Below are 16,617 nucleotides of genomic sequence, written 5' to 3'. Positions count from 1 at the left end.
CTTATTTTTTCATGCTTTTATTATATTTATATTATCAGAACATACAGGCATTACATACTATCCTCTCTCCCTTTTAATCTTCATTTGGTCCTACTTCTACATAACTGTGTTTAATACTCACTACTAGCTGATGTATTGATGTTTCTATAGTCATTTAGTTTGTCTAAAAGTCATTCTTCAGAAGATATCTCAGGATGGGATCATGAGAATAAAATGCCTTAAGTTCTTGCAGGTTAACAATTGTTTACTGTGCTCTGTAACCTTGAAAGTCAGTTTTGTTAATTGTATGATCCTTGGCTTGCATTTTCTTTCTGTGAATGTCTTAAAATATTTTACTCACTTCTTTAAGTAAAATAGCATTGCTGTTGAAACTCTGGTGTTGTACTTTTTCCTTTGTAAATCACTTGCTCACTTTGCCTAGCTTCCCAGAAGTTTATTTATAGTGTAAATATTTTCAGAATATATCTGGTGTTAGTTCTTCTGGGTCAGTATTTTCAGGTCTGTGAAAGTTCTTTCAGTGTATAATTTCAAGCCTCTTTTATTTTAGCTATTAGTTTTTAGTATTTGTTCTGTTCCCTTGCTTGGATTTCTGTTAGGAACTCCTGTTCTCTGTATGTTGCTTTTTCTTTGCCTGTCTTCATTTTCTGCCTTTCTTCCAAATTCTTAACTTTTCATTTCTTTCTAGCATTTAATCTTTTCTTCCTATGTTCTTATTATGCCATTACCTGTTGTGTGTTTATCCAGTCTAGTAATTCTGTTAGTTCAGTCTCCATTTCTGAAAAAAATGTTTTAAATTTCTAATTCTTTATTAAGTTCTATCACCTTGTTTTGAAGCTTTTCTGGTTTTTCTTTTATGTAGTTCTTTTGTGTCTTATATAATTTTTTTATGTTTTTAACTAATTTTAAAATTTTGATAGGTTTTGTTGGCATGCTTTTATTGTATGCTATCATATTTTATGTCCAAGAGCTTTTTTATTCTCTTAATGCTCTTTTTTTAATAGAAGCCACTTCTCATTTCTTAGACATAATATCTTATCTATCTCTTTATGGATAATGATAGTATTTTTTAAAATTTTATTCTACCAGCCTAATTTATTTCCTCTTGTCCTCCCTCCACTTGTTTTGACCTTTATCATTTTAGAGATTTTCCTCAAATGTATGCTGATCCTTGGTTATTGGCTCATGTTTAGGAGTTGGAGAGTAAAAAACTGATTATAAAAGTCTTTGTGCCGGGATCCCTGGGTGGCGCAGCGGTTTGGCGCCTGCCTTTGGCCCAGGGCGCGATCCTGGAGACCCGGGATCGAATCCCATATCGGGCTCCCGGTGCATGGAGCCTGCTTCTCCCTCTGCCTGTGTCTCTGCCTCTCTCTGTCTGTGACTATCATAAAATAAAAAAAAATAAAATAAAAAAAAAAATAAAAGTCTTTGTGCCATGGAAGCTTCTATTTATCAGGGTTTTTTGTTTTTGTCTTTTTTTTTTTTAACCAAATCCCCTTGTTTTTAGGCTCACCTTCCACCTTACTTCCAGACATATCTGTTGTTTCAGATTGCTGAGCTTTTTGTGGGTTCTGCAGTTTAAATTATTTGAATTAAACTTTCCTGTGTGTGCTAATTATTTGTCTTTATACTTTCCACTTTCTAAAATGCCATTGCTCTTGCCTCTTCTCTCATTCTCTTTGTCTTGAAGGTGTGTGTGTGTGTGCCTGTGTGTGCAAAGCCCTTCACTATGTTCAGTGGTATTTCAGGGAAATCACTCTCCCAGGTCTATTCCTGATTTTGTTAGAGCAAATGATATAGTATTTTTCTAATGAGAAAGTTTTGTTTGTTTGTTTTAAGGGGTACTCCTGATGCTGATCTGAAAAGTCACAAATTGTGTTTTATTTTCCTCCTTTATGCCACACCTCAGCTGTGTTTCACTCAGTCCTTTTCTATAGCTTTGCAGGCCCATGAGCAAAGTGTATTTCATTTATCATTCATGAATAGGGAAGAGAATTTGAAATGTCCTATAGAAATGCACTATGTTAAGATGCATATGATAAGCCGTAGAACAGCCATAAAGGAAATAACTCAAAAAAATACAGTGAAAAACCATGAAGGAAATTAAAAGGCTGCATTAGAAAATATTCACTTAGTACCAAAAGGTAGTATAAAAGAGGAACAAAGGAACAAAACAGACATGAGACATAGAGAAAACAAAATAAATTGGTAAACATAATCCAGCTATATCAGTAGTAAATGTGAGTGGATTAAGCAATTTATATGGCAGAGATGACCAGATGAGATTAAAAACGCACATACACACAATATCCAGCTATATGCTGTTTAAACAAAATAAAAAATAGGAAAAGAATAAAGTTTTTTTTTTTAAGATCAACAAAGCTAGCAAATCTTCAGCCAGATTGGCCCAAAAAAAAAAAAAAAAGAAGAAGAAGAAGAAGACTCAAACTACTAGAATCAGAAGTGAAAAAGGGTCAGTCAGTACTACCAGCCTTACAGAAATAAAAATTATTATAAAGGAATCCTGTAAACAATTCTGTGCCAGTAAGTTGGACAACTTAAAGGAAATGGGCAAATTACTTGAAAGGAATCCTTGATAACATAAAGAATTGGCATTCTGATGCGTTTATAGGCTGCTGCCTTCTCCACTCAAGGATGCAGTGGAAGTATCAACCTGGAGAAGATGCTATACGATGCAAGAGGTGAACTCTGCCCTTAGCAAAATCCAGCTGGTGGGATATTCTCAGAAAATTGTGAGTGTTAATATGATTTTAAGTGATGGCATGAATGCTTTCAATTCATATTGCTCCCCTTTTGGAGGATCTTATAGTTCCCTTCCTGTAGCTATTCAGTCACTGAGAATCTTATTCTAGTACAAGGTGAAAAGTCGGAGCATCTGTCATTACCCTTAATCCTCCAGATTATCAGTGTTCTTTCCTAACCTTCACATTCCCCAGCATTAGTCAGTGTTCTCTTGACCAGCTTGTAATGAGTCAGGAGAAAGAAATATCATCCTATTCACTTTAGAACAGCGGGTGCAACGTTATAGATTTGGGACAAGTGAAACAGGAACCAGAGAGCATAAAACCAATCAAGAAGCAATTTGGCAAGTATAACTTTTGAACTCTGATCTCATATTAAGGGTTCCCATTTTTGTTACCTTGTATCAAGAGCCACTCCGTATAAAATGACCAAGAGATGAATGCTTAACCTAAAAAAGGAAAAAGAAAGCCCAAGTATTTGTCTCTTTAGTCTTTCTGGTAATCTGTCATCTCTGTCTTCTGATGAATAAGGCCTGGGTGCCTGGTACGTGTGGATAGACTGAAACTCAAGAGAGGGGGCAAGTAAAGACTATAGGATTGCTTTTTGGGTCTACCGTATAGTCTCCATTGGGTTTTTTGCTTTATTTTATACTGTCTGTTTTACTTTAAATTTTCTTTTTTTTTAATAAATTAATTTTTATTGGTGTTCAATTTACCAACATACAGAATAACACCCAGTGCTCATCCCGTCAAGTGTCCCCCTCAGTGCCCGTCACCCATTCACCCCCACCCCCCCCTCCACCACCCCTAGTTCTTTTCCCAGAGTTAGAAGTCTTTATGTTCTGTCTCCCTTTCTGATATTTCCCACACATTTCTTCTCCCTTCCCTTATATTCCCTTTCACTATTATTCATATTCCCCAAATGAATGAGAACATACACTGTTTGTCCTTCTTCGATTGACTTACTTCACTCAGCATAATACCCTCCAGTTCCATCCACGTTGAAGCAAATGGTGGGTATTTGTCGTTTCTAATGGCTGAGTAATATTCCATTGTATACATAAACCACATCTTCTTTATCCATTCATCTTTCGATGGACACCGAGGCACTTTAAATTTTCTGTAAGTGAAGGGTATTTCTGGGTTTTTTTCCTGCAAAGATTTACCCAGTGTGACTGCACTGCTGAAAGCTCATCACACATCCTTACTATGGTTCTTTTCTAGGAGCTTTTTGGTGCAGTCCAGGTGACTCCGCTAAGCTCAGGCTATGCCCTTGGAAGTTCCAACTGGATTATCCAGTCCCATTATGAGAAAGTATCATATGTATCTGGATCCTCCTTGCTTACCACACATCCCCAGGTAATTCTAATTCTCTTTTAACAATTAAGTTTTTTAGTTATTTAACCCAAATTTATAATGTATCTAGAGGATCATCAGTTGTTTTTAAATCTTTCTAATTTTGGTTTCTACATGTATTTTTTTTTAATTTTTGTTGTTATGGTAAGAATGTTTAACATGAGATCTCTCCTCTTAATAATTTTATACTATACATTATTGACTATACGTACAGTGTTGTATAGCAGATCTCTAGAGCTTATCTTGCTTAACTGAAACTTTATGTTCTATAGACACTCTTCATGAGAGTTACATTTTTCATGTCCCAATATTTGGGATTACAAGTTCCTCTGAAGATCCTGCTGCCTTTAGGTTCATCTCTAGGATTTTGAGATTTTCTGCTACTTCCAATAATGATAGCCTAATATGGAACAGAAATGGTTACTCGTTTACTCAGCAAGTGTTAATTATTTCTTTACTGAGGGTCTACTATGTGTCAAGCACTTATGTAGGTGTTAGGGAATCAATGGTGACCCATATGCAAAGTCCCAGCTCATGAAATCTGTGTTCAGAAGAGCAGAGAGGGCCGTTGTGATTGCAGCATGCCGAGTATAGTCAACAGGGGTATCCATGGGATGAGCAGAGCCAGGTCATGTGAAACTTTGTAGACCATGATGAAAAATTTAGATTGGATTTTATTTTATTTTTAAAGATTTATTTATTTTAAAGAAAGAGCATGAGCTGGCAGGCAGAGCTAGGGAAAAAGAAACTCAAGCAGACTCCATGCTGAGCATGGAGCTTGATCTCACGACCTGAGCCAAAAGTAATAGTCAGACACCCAATTCCCTGTGCCACCCAGGTACTCTTGGGTTTTATTTTAATGTGTAGAGGGAAGCTATTGGAAGGTTTTTGTTTTGTTTTTCTTTTTTTTTTAATATTTTTTATTTATTTTTTTAATTTATTTTTTTAATTTATTTATGATAGTCATACAGAGAGAGAGAGAGAGAGAGAGGCAGAGACATAGGCAGAGGAAGAAGCAGGCTCCATGCACCGGGAGCCTGATGTGGGATTCGATCCCAGGTCTCCAGGATCGCGCCCTGGGCCAAAGGCAGGCGCCAAACCGCCGCGCCACCCAGGGATCCCTTGTTTTGTTTTTCTAATATTTTACTTATTTATTTATGAGACACAGAGAGAGAGAGAGAGAGAGAGAGAGGCAGAGACACAGGCAGAGGGAGAAGCAGGCTCCATGCAGGGAGCCCGACACGGGACTCAATCCCAGGTCTCCAGGATCACGCCCTGAGCCAAAGGCAGCGCTAAACCGCTGAGCCACCCGGGCTGCCCAACTATTGGAAGATTTTAAGTTGGCCATTTGTTAATAGTCTTATTTGGCAAGTAGTTAAATACATAAACATTGTTATAAATGTATTCTTTATTCCTTTTTAGGTCTTATCATTCATTTCGTATCCTGATTCTTTCCATGCTTGTAAAAGGAGGGGCAGAAAAGATTAGTTAGCTGATGGATGGGTACATACCTGGATAACTTGAGGAAGTCCATATCCTATTTTTATATGAAGGGGGGAAATGACTGTTATAGGTCTGGAACAAAAGGATGCATCTGAGCTGCCACTTTGTACTGGCTTTCTTCATACCTTCTTTGATAATCAAGTTTCATCTCAAGGTCTAGAGGGGACAAATTGCTGTTTTTTTCCTATAGCTAGCAGAATTCTGGGCCTTTCCCGCTTATTGAAATCAAAAACCCATCAATGTCATCTTAATTTGCTTCATTGAATCAAAATACATTATTGGCAACTTCTATCATTTCTTGATATATTCTTCCATGAAAGACAGAAAGATTACTTGGCTGCCAACTCTTCCGATTTGTCCCGCTTAGATCAAAGCCTTTACAGTACTACTGATGTAATTTCCAGTAAATTATTCTTCCAAGGTTCATAAATTTAAAGAGAAAATAAGGTCTTGAAAGTAATGACCAATATACCTAAGTAATTAATTTTAATTTCTAGCTAGAAACCAGTGTTATATGTAAAAAAAGATAGTGAATTAGATTTTTTTAAACCTAGATAATTGTCTTCTATATTGAATTAGTAGGGATAAGAAAAGTTTAGGTGTAGGGGTGCCTGGGTAGCTCAGTTGGTTAAGGGGGGCTGCCTTCAGCTCGGGTCATGAGCTGCATCCTGGGATCAGCCCCACATCAGGCCCCCTGCTCAATGGGCGGCCTGCTTCTTCCTCTCCACCACTTGTGTTTCTCTTTCTCTCTCAAATAAATAAATAAAATCTTTAAAAAAAAATAATAAAAGTTTAGGTGTCAGCAAACTGTGGCCCATGGATCAAATTTGGCTTGCCACCTGTTTTTGTAAATGTCTTGTTGCAGTACAGCTACCTCCATTTAGTTATGGATTGTTTATGGCTGCTTGCACACTGGAACAGCAAAGTTCTGCTTTAGAGTTAAACTTTACAGAAAAGGCCAATCATGGACCTACTTGAGTGGAACCTCCCTATCTGGGAATAGGCTGCTGTGGTAATCTAATAAACATAGGGTAGTGGGGCTTTGGATTAAGCCTGAAGTGGTAAGAATGAAGTGACAGAGAAAAACATTGGCAGGTCTTTAATTCAACAAATACTTATTGAATGCTTTCTGTCTTCAGGGAAGGAAAAATACAGGCCCAAGATTTCATGCTTAGATGATATTAAGAATGGTGATGATAACACCAATCCAGTCAACAAGGAGGAGTTGGCAGAGGGGGTTCTGATTTTAGGAGGAGGTAGTGGGTAAGATGAAGAAGAATTTGAGTGAACACTGGGGACGGATGAAAATATAGAACTGGAACTTGGATGTGAAGGCAAGCCTGGAGACAAATTGAAGCATCAAATTTTTTTAAGTATGTAAATAGCTGAAGGGGAAAGACTGAGCTGTGGGGAACATTTATCATAGAAAGTAGAAGGAAGAAAAATGATCTTGAATAAAAATGGGGAGTTATTGGGGTGCCTAGGTGGCTCAGTTGGTTAAGCATCTGCCTTCTGCTCAGATTGTGATCTCAGAGTTTTGGGATCAAGCCCCACATCAGGTTCCCAGCTCCACAGGAAACTCTCCCTCTGCCCCTCTCCTTGCTCCTGTTCTCTCTTTCTCTCTCTCTCTCTCTTTCTCAAATAAATAAATAATATCTTTAAAAAAAATAAAGAATGGACAGTTAGAGGAGAATTGAGACCCACAAAGGTACAGCATCCAAATGGAAGGAGAGAACTAGCTTTTATTTATTTTTTTTAAAGAGTTATTTATGATAGCCAGAAAGAGAGAGAGAGAGAGAGAGAGAGAGGCAGAGACACAGGCAGAGGGAGAAGCAGGCTCCATGCCGGGAGCCCGACATGGGATTCGATCCCGGGACTCTAGGATCGCACCCTGGGCCAAAGGCAGGCACTAAACTGCTGAGCCACCCAGGGATCCCCGAGAACTAGCTTTTAGTGAGAAGAACTATCTCTATACGAATTTTTCTGATTGATCTAATATTCAACAAAATGCTACATTCTTATATTCTAATACTTGTCTATTGATGATAATGTTATCTGCAAAGAAGTAACGGTTTTGTCACTTTTCTTCCAATCCTTCTATTTTTTGTTTCTTTTTCCTGTCTCACAACTATTACTTTAGTCCCAGGTAAACAGAAGTAATGATAGTGGCAGCCTTGTCTTGTACCAGATTTTAAAATGCTTTTGTAGCTTCTTCATTAAATAAGATGGCTTACTATATTTTTAGCTATCAAGTTAAGGAGTTTCTCCTCTGTTCGCAGTTTTCTGATTTAAAGAAATCGAATGTAGATGTACCTTATCAAATGATTTTTCTGAGTCTATGATGTGATTTCTCTCCTTTAGAACAATAATGTAGTAAATTATAATACTAGTTTTTCTCACATTTTACCGATAAATCTTACTTGATCACAGTTTATTCTTTTTAAAATATACTCATGGAATAAATTGGCCAGTATGTCTGCATTACTGATTGTCTTCAAAGAATACGTTTTTGTGTTTAACTGTTTTTGTATTTTCATTCTCTATTCTGTCCTTTATTATTTCCTTCCTCCCATCTTTGGGTTTACTCCATTGCTTTTCTTTTAATATTTGTCTCATTCATTTCCATCCTTCTGTGCTTTCCAGTAAGTGTTCTTAAAGCTATCAGTTTCTCTCTTAGTATCATTTAACTCTGTTAAATTGTTGATACGTGTGCTCTGTCTTCATCTCTAAGTATATCATAATTTCCTTCATAATGCTCATAATTTAAGTAGCCAAAGGTTGTTTTGTAGTGCTACTGTTTGCTTCTAGTCCATCCAATATGATTAGACTTAGGGTTAGAGGAGAGACCTTTTTTCAAGTCGTACATAACTGTTTCTGAATTTCTTTCTTAATTTCTTTCTTTCTCTTTTGAATTAGGATAAGAGTATACTAATTCATTGAAGTGTTACTTTGAAGCACAGTCTCTTTCTGTAAGTGTTCTGTGTATGTGGAAAAGACTATATTCACTGCTGAATGAAAAAGTTTTCTCTATGTATTTATTCATTTGAGCTTTTTATGTTATTTCTTTCATATATTTGCTTAGCTTCCAGTTTCTGAAAAGGATGTGTTATTTGTTGGTCTGTTTCTCCCTGTACTTTCACCAGTTACTGCTTCTTATATTTTTAAGCTGTATAATCAGAGGTATATATGTTTATGATCATTATGTTTTATTGAGCAATTATGCCTCTTATCAGGATGCTGATTTTTTTTTCTCTCAAAACTGCATTAAAAGCCAAGAGACTTTGTCTCCTCTCCATATTTCTTTTCATTCCTTCTATATCCTTTTCTAGTGAATCCCTTACAGACAACATGGTAAGGGATTTTTTTTTCTTTTCTTTTTTTAAGGTTTATTTACTTATTTTAGAGAGAACATGCATTCAGGTGGGGAGAGGAGCAGAGGGGGAAGAAGAGAGAATTCTCAAGTATACCCCACTCTGAACACAGAATCTGACTTAGGCTCGATCCCAGGACCCTTGAGATCATGACCTAAACCAAAACCAAGTCAGATGCTCAACCAACTGCGGCACCCAGGTGCTCTGATTTTTTTTTTCTTTTTTAACCAAGTTTCATTAATGAAACTATATTTACTTATAATTATTGTTGTATCAGGGGCTTATTTTTGCAATCTTATTTCATGTTTTTTCATTTACTTCATTCTTTTCCCTATCCTTTCTTCTCTTCTTTTAGATGGCTAAATTTCTTTCTATAAGTTTGAATACATGTATTTGATTTTTATTCTTCTGAGTTGTTCCTTAATGTATTTTTTCTTTGAGTATCCTGAGCTTATCAATATCTTTTCCTTTTCCTCCAGAGCCACATCTCACTCTTGTCCCTGCCATCTTTTTCCTCTTCCTCCTTCCTGCTCCCCCTACCATGTTCGTACTGTCTGGAATTTTAGTTCTGGGTTATTTAGAATATACATAGCCTGCTGAATATATTGTTTATTTATAGACAACAGTGAAACTTGTTGAGTTTTTTTCAATCTTACTTCCCATGTATCTCATAATCCTTCTAGATTTACTTTCCTTCTTTTAGGAGTACTTGAGCAATGTTCACCAAGAGGGTCTTAAAATGGTAAATAAACCTTATGAGGCCTTGAAGTACTAAGAACATCTTTAATTTTTCCTCACATTTAAATGATAGCTTGGATAGATATAAAATTCAAGAAAAAGAACTTTGAAACTACAAAGTTTTGAAAATATTTCTTCATTTTCCACTTGTACCCTTGTTGCACTCAAGAACTGCAAGGGCCCTGGGACACCTGGGGCCCTTCCACTCAAGAGGGGGCTGCATGAAATAATCACTTTATTTCTCTGGGCTTCAAATCATCTGTGGAGGACAAGTGACTGATATTCTCCAGCCTCATATCTCTGCACAGCTTTCTCTGAGATATGTCCAGGAGAGCCTGCTCTTCCTGGATAAAGGACATGGCCACATCCTCAAAGTGGTATTTAAGAAAAATATCAGGGGGCACCTGAGTGGCTCAATCAGTTAAGCATCCAAATCTTGATTTTGGCTCAGGTCATGATTTTAGGGTCATGATATTGAGTGCCTCATTGGGCTCCATACTGAGCTTGGAGCCTGCTTGCAATTCTCTCTCCCTCTCTCTCTCTCTCTTTGCCCCTCCCCCTCGCCGCACCATGCTCACTTGTGCATGTGCTCTCTCTTTCTCTCTCTCTCTCTCTCTCTCTCTCTCTCTCTCTCTCTCTATATATATATATATATATATATATATATATATATATTTATTTAAAAAAAAAACAAAAAGAAAAGATCTCAGGACAAGCCACACAGCATCCAGCTCCCTCCTCAGCTGTCAAGGCCACAGACAAACTTTTTTCTCTCTGTGGACCTAGCTCCAAGTAGTCCCCAAAGCTTTAATAACACCTCCTTGGGTCAGTCCTAATGAAACAAAGCTCTTGTCCTCACTGGCAACACAGTCCCAATCAGTAAGTTTAGCCTGTTATATTTGGGGCTGGTAGAAAAGTTGAACTACTAATGATGCATGATTAGTTTGGAAAATTGGGCTCAGAAAGCAGATCCAAGAATAAGCAGGGAGAAACTAGACAGCTGCTGGACTCCAATCTGTTTCTTTCCACACTTGCTGTTTCGTCTCTCACCTGGTGGATAGCTTCTCTGCAGAGTACAGTTGACCCATAAAAACACATGTTTGAACTGCATGAGTCTACTTATATATGGATTTTTACAGTACTGTAAGTATATTTTCTTGTTCTTATGATTTTCCTAATATTTTTTCTCTACCCTGCTTTATTGTAAAAATACAGCATATAATACATATAACATACAAAATCTGTATTAATCAACTACATGATCAGTAAGGCTTCCCATCAGCAGTAAGCTATTAGCAGTTACATTTTTGGAGAGAGTCAGAAGTTATATGTGGATTCCCCCACCCCATGTTGTCCAATGATCAACTCTGTTTCCTTCTCTCAAAAATAATAATATGCTTATATTTATTTGTTCAGTCACTCCTTCCTTCATTAGTCCATGGCATTTCTTAAACCCCAACTTCGGACAGTGGAACATGCTAGGCTGTAAGAGGAACATGGATCGGTAGGTTTTAGATTTATGGAAGTTACAACAGAGGAAAAAGATGGAGACCTACAGGACTTTTCTCCAGGGTGCAAGTGGTCAATCCTGTCAGATTAGAAATTCGCTGAAGTGCTGTGAGATTCAGAAGGAGGATGAATCCCTTCCTGGGGGAATTAGGGAGACCTCACTGAAGAGCGGGTTTTGAATTGGTCTGAATTAGCTTGGAGCCCAATTCTCCAAACTAAAGCTAGAGATGATGTGTTTCATGATCTCAAATTTATGTCTTCCTTTATCTCATCAAAGAAGGGTAAGGTCATTGAGTCATTCACTCATTCCTTCTTTTCTGCTTTTAAGTAAACCTGAAGCATTTTAATATGGAGAAAGGCTTCCAGTGGACTGACTCATCACCTCACTCTGGGATTCTCTGTCTCTTAACTAAGCTGAGGTTCCTCCTGTTCACCTTGCTCAGCTCAGTCTTGCATAACTGCTTTTACCTCATGGATCTTATTTCACGGCTCTAGCCCAACACTGATGAGCCTCCAGCCAAATTGACTCTTTTCTGTTTTCCCCAGCATCTCACAGCTGCATTTGACATTGTCCCTCAGTCTCTGGTTAAAATCCTTTTCAGTCTAGGCTTCTGGGGCAACCTTGTTGTTTTCTTACTCCACTTGATATTTTGTCATATTGTAGGGTGTAAGCACCATAAAGCTATCTTTCCCAAACCGCTCATTTTTACAGGCAGGGAGGCTCTTTGCTGCATTATGTACTTGTTATTTACTTGCTTCTCTCCCCATTTACCTTATGAGGTCCCACAGCCTTGGTCCTAGACATATTCCACTTTCCTCACTGGAATAAACTGACATTTTTGTGAAATGCTTTGATAAAGGGTACATAACAAATCTCCATATCTATCATGCACCTTTGTTTTCTCTTTTATTTCCTAATAAATCCATTTTGTTAGCCCCTAACCAGTTGCAACAGTCTGACACTGGACTTATTATTGCCTCCTTATTCTTTTAAATCATTTCGTTCTGATTTCCCTTTGCATTTCTGACTTGAGAATTTGGAACCATCTTAAGGACTTGCTTCTTCCATTGTCCAGTATATTCAGTCCATTCCCACCTGTCTGTTAACTGTTTTTTTGTGATGTTGTGTAGATCTGCTTCTTCCATCTCCTCAAGTGCCATAAAATTACAATCTCCCTCCCTTTTTTTTTTTTTTTTTTAAGATTTTACTTATTTATTTTGACAGAGCATACATACCCACAAGCGGGGGGAGGAGCGGCAGGGAGAGAGAGAGGGAAAAGCAGACTCCCCATGGAGAAAGGAGCCCGACTCAGGGCTCCATCCCAGGATTCCAGGATCATGACCTGAGCCAAAGGCAGATGCTTAACCAACTGAGCCACCCAGGCAACCAATAATTTTTACTACTTTTTGTCTAGGCTGCCACAGGGGACCTCTGAGTGTTCTCTCTCTTTTTGGTCTCACCCCCTCCTCAGCTGTCACCTATAATTATTGTTGCCAAAATGGCACTCTCCTGCTCCAGACTGTTGATTCCTTATGGCCCCCTCTGTCTGTCTTCATTATTCTGGCCTTTTTGGTTCTTTACCAGTTACACTTTCCCTCATTTTTACTAATCTCTTTTCTCAGCCCCAAGATAAACTTGTCATTTCAGCCAAATAAATTCATTTGGCATCTACAAGTTGCCTTTCTCTGCCTTCTGCCTACCCCCTCCCAGCCCTTCTGCCACAGTCAACCTGCTTATTCTTACCTTGCTGATATCTCCTGGACTATTTTCCAGTATGGAGTGCTCTCACATTTCCTACTGGACCATCTTTTTTTCATGCATTCATTTATTCAGCAAATGTTTTTTACTACTTGCTGTGTACCAGGCATTTTGCTAGGAATTAAGAGACACAAAATCCTTGCCTTCACGGAGCTCCAGAGTCCTGTGGGGGACACAGACAAGTAAATAGGCCATTATGATTCAGTGTGATTAGTGCTAGTATAGAAAGTTTTAGAGGCCATGGGAGCATATGCAGAAGGGGCATCTTGCTGTGAGAAGAAAAGGGTGTCATACAGTCATTCCAAAGGTTGTCTTAAATTGAGTCTTAAGTTCCTTAGCCAAAGAAAGAAAGAAAACTAGAAGCAAAGCTTCATCTGTGAGAAAGCCATGTATTAAGTGGCCCCACCTGGCCTGGTGTGGCCCTCTACTCTGCATTCCTCTTGGGACTTAGAGAATCAGTTCAAACTCTGAAAATTCATGTTATATTTTCTATAGCTTTTTGAATAATTACTTTTTTTCTTTTAAACATTCATTTTAGAGAGAGTGGGGGTGGAAGGGGCAGAGGGAGGAGGAGGGAGAAACATAAGCAGACTACATGCTAGCGTGGATTCCACAGCCCTGATGTAGGACCTGAGCCAAAGCCAAGAGTCAGACGCTCAACCAACAATGCCACCCAGGTGCCCAAAAAAATCCTTTTTTGATGATATGTATATGTTTTCTCTTCAGCTAGATTGTAAGCTTCTTCCTAGGGCCTAGAGACTGAGTCTCCTTTTTTCATAATCTGTGCAAAATGTCCAGTGGAAATTAACCAGCAGAGAACTAACATAATGACCATAGTAACCTTGGGCCTAGGATTTTTAAAAATTTTATTCCACAAGTTTGATTGTGACTCTCAACTTTGTAAGGTATTTTTATTTGATTCTTGGACACAGTGGAATTTTCTGTTTGTGTGTGTTTGAACAAAATGTTCCCACTTGAAGTACTCAGTAAGTTGCTATTTACACCAATAAAATATATACATTTGCCCTTTGGTAGTGAAATGGAGATGTTGGAGGTGTCGGCTTGGTTCTGAGAGTGTCACTAAAAGGCTTTTAGAACTGATTCTTTACAATAGCCTTGGGAATCAACAAGAGGTGTCTCCAAGTACAGGGCTAAAAAACAAATATCTCGTCTGACCTGATCATGATGTATTTCTTTTAACTTCCAACTCCATGGTATTCATATTGTAGTCCTGCTTTTGTTTATGGGCATTTAATTTTCAAAGGAAAGCAACCTCTGTCTAAGGTTCAGAGATAATGTTGTTTTCAGGGCTACATTTGCTCTCCGTTATGTTTTCATTCCAGTTGGTAGTTCTTAACCTTTTGGGGATCACGGCCCCATGTGACAATCCAATCAAATCTATGGGAAAGTGTACATTGGCACTCACAGAATTGTATATACTATTTCAGGGGCTTCCTAGACCCTCTGAATTTCTGCATCTGCCCTGTGAGTCATTGTCAGCTTATTCTAACAAGGTTCTTACAAAATTGTCATTTTAAGCCAAATATGCAAAGTTTGATCTCTTTTGTCACCATTCCAGGTTCCTTCTGTTTGACGCATACAGACAGTGAACACTTGCAGACTCATAGCATATCTGCTACTATAAACCTATGTACTTTACTTCTTCCTTCTCTGGAAACAATGAATGCATATGTATTTTTTAGATAAGTACAAATAGATCAGTTCTGCCCAAGCAGAAGAAAAGCTCTTGTATACATTAGTGTAATACATCTGTGCAAATAGGAATTAGAATCTATTCAATATAGCTGGTCACAACCATAATTTTTGGCATCCATGTTAGGGAAGTGTTTCTCGGGCAGCACGGGTGGCTCAGTGGTTTAGCGCCGCCTTTAGCCCAGGGTGTGATCCTGGAGACCCGGGATCGAGTCCCACGTTGGGCTCCATGCATGGAGCCTGCTTCTCCCTCTGCCTGTGTCTCTCTGTCTCTCTCTGTGTCTCTCATGAATAAATAAATGAAATCTTTTTTTAAAAAGAAGTGTTTCTCAGGTTATAAGGCAGCTTACATAACTGCAGTCATGTTACTTAAAAATAACAAAGCCCTTATATCCATGTTTATATAAAAATGCTAAAAGAATATACATCAAAAGGCACGTATACTCAGATAACATTGCAGGTGATGGGTCTTTGTAGTGCTACTCTTTGGACTTTTCTTTATTGGAAAACCTGGCTAGAACAGAGAAAGGGAGGAGGCTTCTTACTGAACTGGGTTTCTGGCTTTTTTCTTCTATGTTCCGGTAAGTATGTGAAATTATACTGAGGAAAAGATGTGTTACAGAATAGCTCCAGCATCCCAATCCATGGGCCTTCATTTTTATTTTCAGTCTGAATCTCAATTTGTTTGGAAAAGGTAGTTAGTATTTTTTTTTAAGTGCTCTGAAAACAGTCAAAATTAAATTCAAATCGTGCCAGGTAAAAATAAAAATACAACATCCTAAGGATCACATAATAGTGCACTGCAGGACTTTACAGTTTACAAGAAGATTATATTAGCTCCTGAGACTCTCAAATTAGTGAAGCAGGATGTGTCACCAAATATGCCCATGCTATAAGAAACCCAGCCCAGAGCCTGAGCTGAGGTCTCATGACTAGTAAGGGAATGGGAGGGAGGCGTTATATATATATATACCAATTCCTTTTTTTTTTTTTTTTTTTTAATTCATGAGAGAGACAGAGAGAGAGATCGGCAGAGGCACAGGCAGAGGGAGAAGCAGCCTCCATGCAGGGAGCCCAACATGGGACTCGATCCCGGGTCTCCAGGATCAGGCCCTGGGCTGAAGGCAGGCACTAAACTGCTGAGCCACCCAGGGATCCCTATATATACTGATTCCTAATTCAGCATTTTTCCTGGCTCCTCTGCCACTGAGACTTGGGAAAATCACCTTGGCTCTTTGAGTCCCGGCTTGCGTTTTCATAATGTAAACTTATTTTGTATATTTATTTCAAGTTTTTACATTTGTTTTCATTTTGCAGAGTTGTCAAGAATCAGATTATATAGTGCAGGGATTCTCAAAGCATGCTCCCTAGACCAGCAGAAGCATCTCTTGGGAGCTTGTTAGAAATGCAAATTCTTAGGCCCACTTCAAACTTGTGGCCCACCTCAAAACTGTGGGTTTGGCACCCAGCAATCCATGTTTTAGTAAACCCTCCAGGTGATCCTAATATGCACGCAAGTTGGAGACCCACCGATGGTATGTGTGAGTTAGCATTTTGAAAAGAGCAAAGTGTTCTAGAAATTGGATAGGAAAAAAAAAAAAAGAAATTGGATAGGAAGCTTTTTTTTCATCAATATAAAATTTATGTAGAGTGAAACCCAAAGATCTTAAACATACAGTTCTATGAATTTTCACATTATGTGATCATCACACCAGTCGAGGCAGGGAACTCTTTTATCATTCCATAGAGTTCCCTTGTGCCTCCCTCATCCCCACTGGGCAACTACTGTCCACAGACAGACTTCATTGTAAGAGGATAGGACGCTGAGTCAGACAAAGAAAGAGCAATGACTATATTCTTTTTTCCCTTTACTACTTCTACTTACCATTTCTTTTTAAATTACTGAGCA

At 38.3% G+C, this 16,617-nt stretch overlaps 1 protein-coding gene across 1 annotated transcript in view; it reads left to right on the top strand.

The window, feature by feature from the left end:
- The window catches only part of INTS9 (integrator complex subunit 9), a 102,633-nt gene that overhangs the window by 65,761 nt on the left and 20,255 nt on the right, over positions 1–16,617 (top strand). The window contains exons 7-8 of the mRNA XM_055299992.1: positions 2,630–2,750; positions 3,984–4,118. Of these exons, the coding sequence (XP_055155967.1) occupies positions 2,630–2,750; positions 3,984–4,118 (256 nt within the window). The remainder of the gene's footprint in view (positions 1–2,629; positions 2,751–3,983; positions 4,119–16,617) is intronic.

This window comes from Nyctereutes procyonoides, unplaced genomic scaffold (genome assembly GCF_905146905.1).
Source record: "Nyctereutes procyonoides isolate TBG_1078 unplaced genomic scaffold, NYPRO_anot_genome, whole genome shotgun sequence".
NCBI lineage: Eukaryota > Metazoa > Chordata > Mammalia > Carnivora > Canidae > Nyctereutes > Nyctereutes procyonoides.
This window is presented reverse-complemented; position numbering and strand designations above follow the sequence as displayed.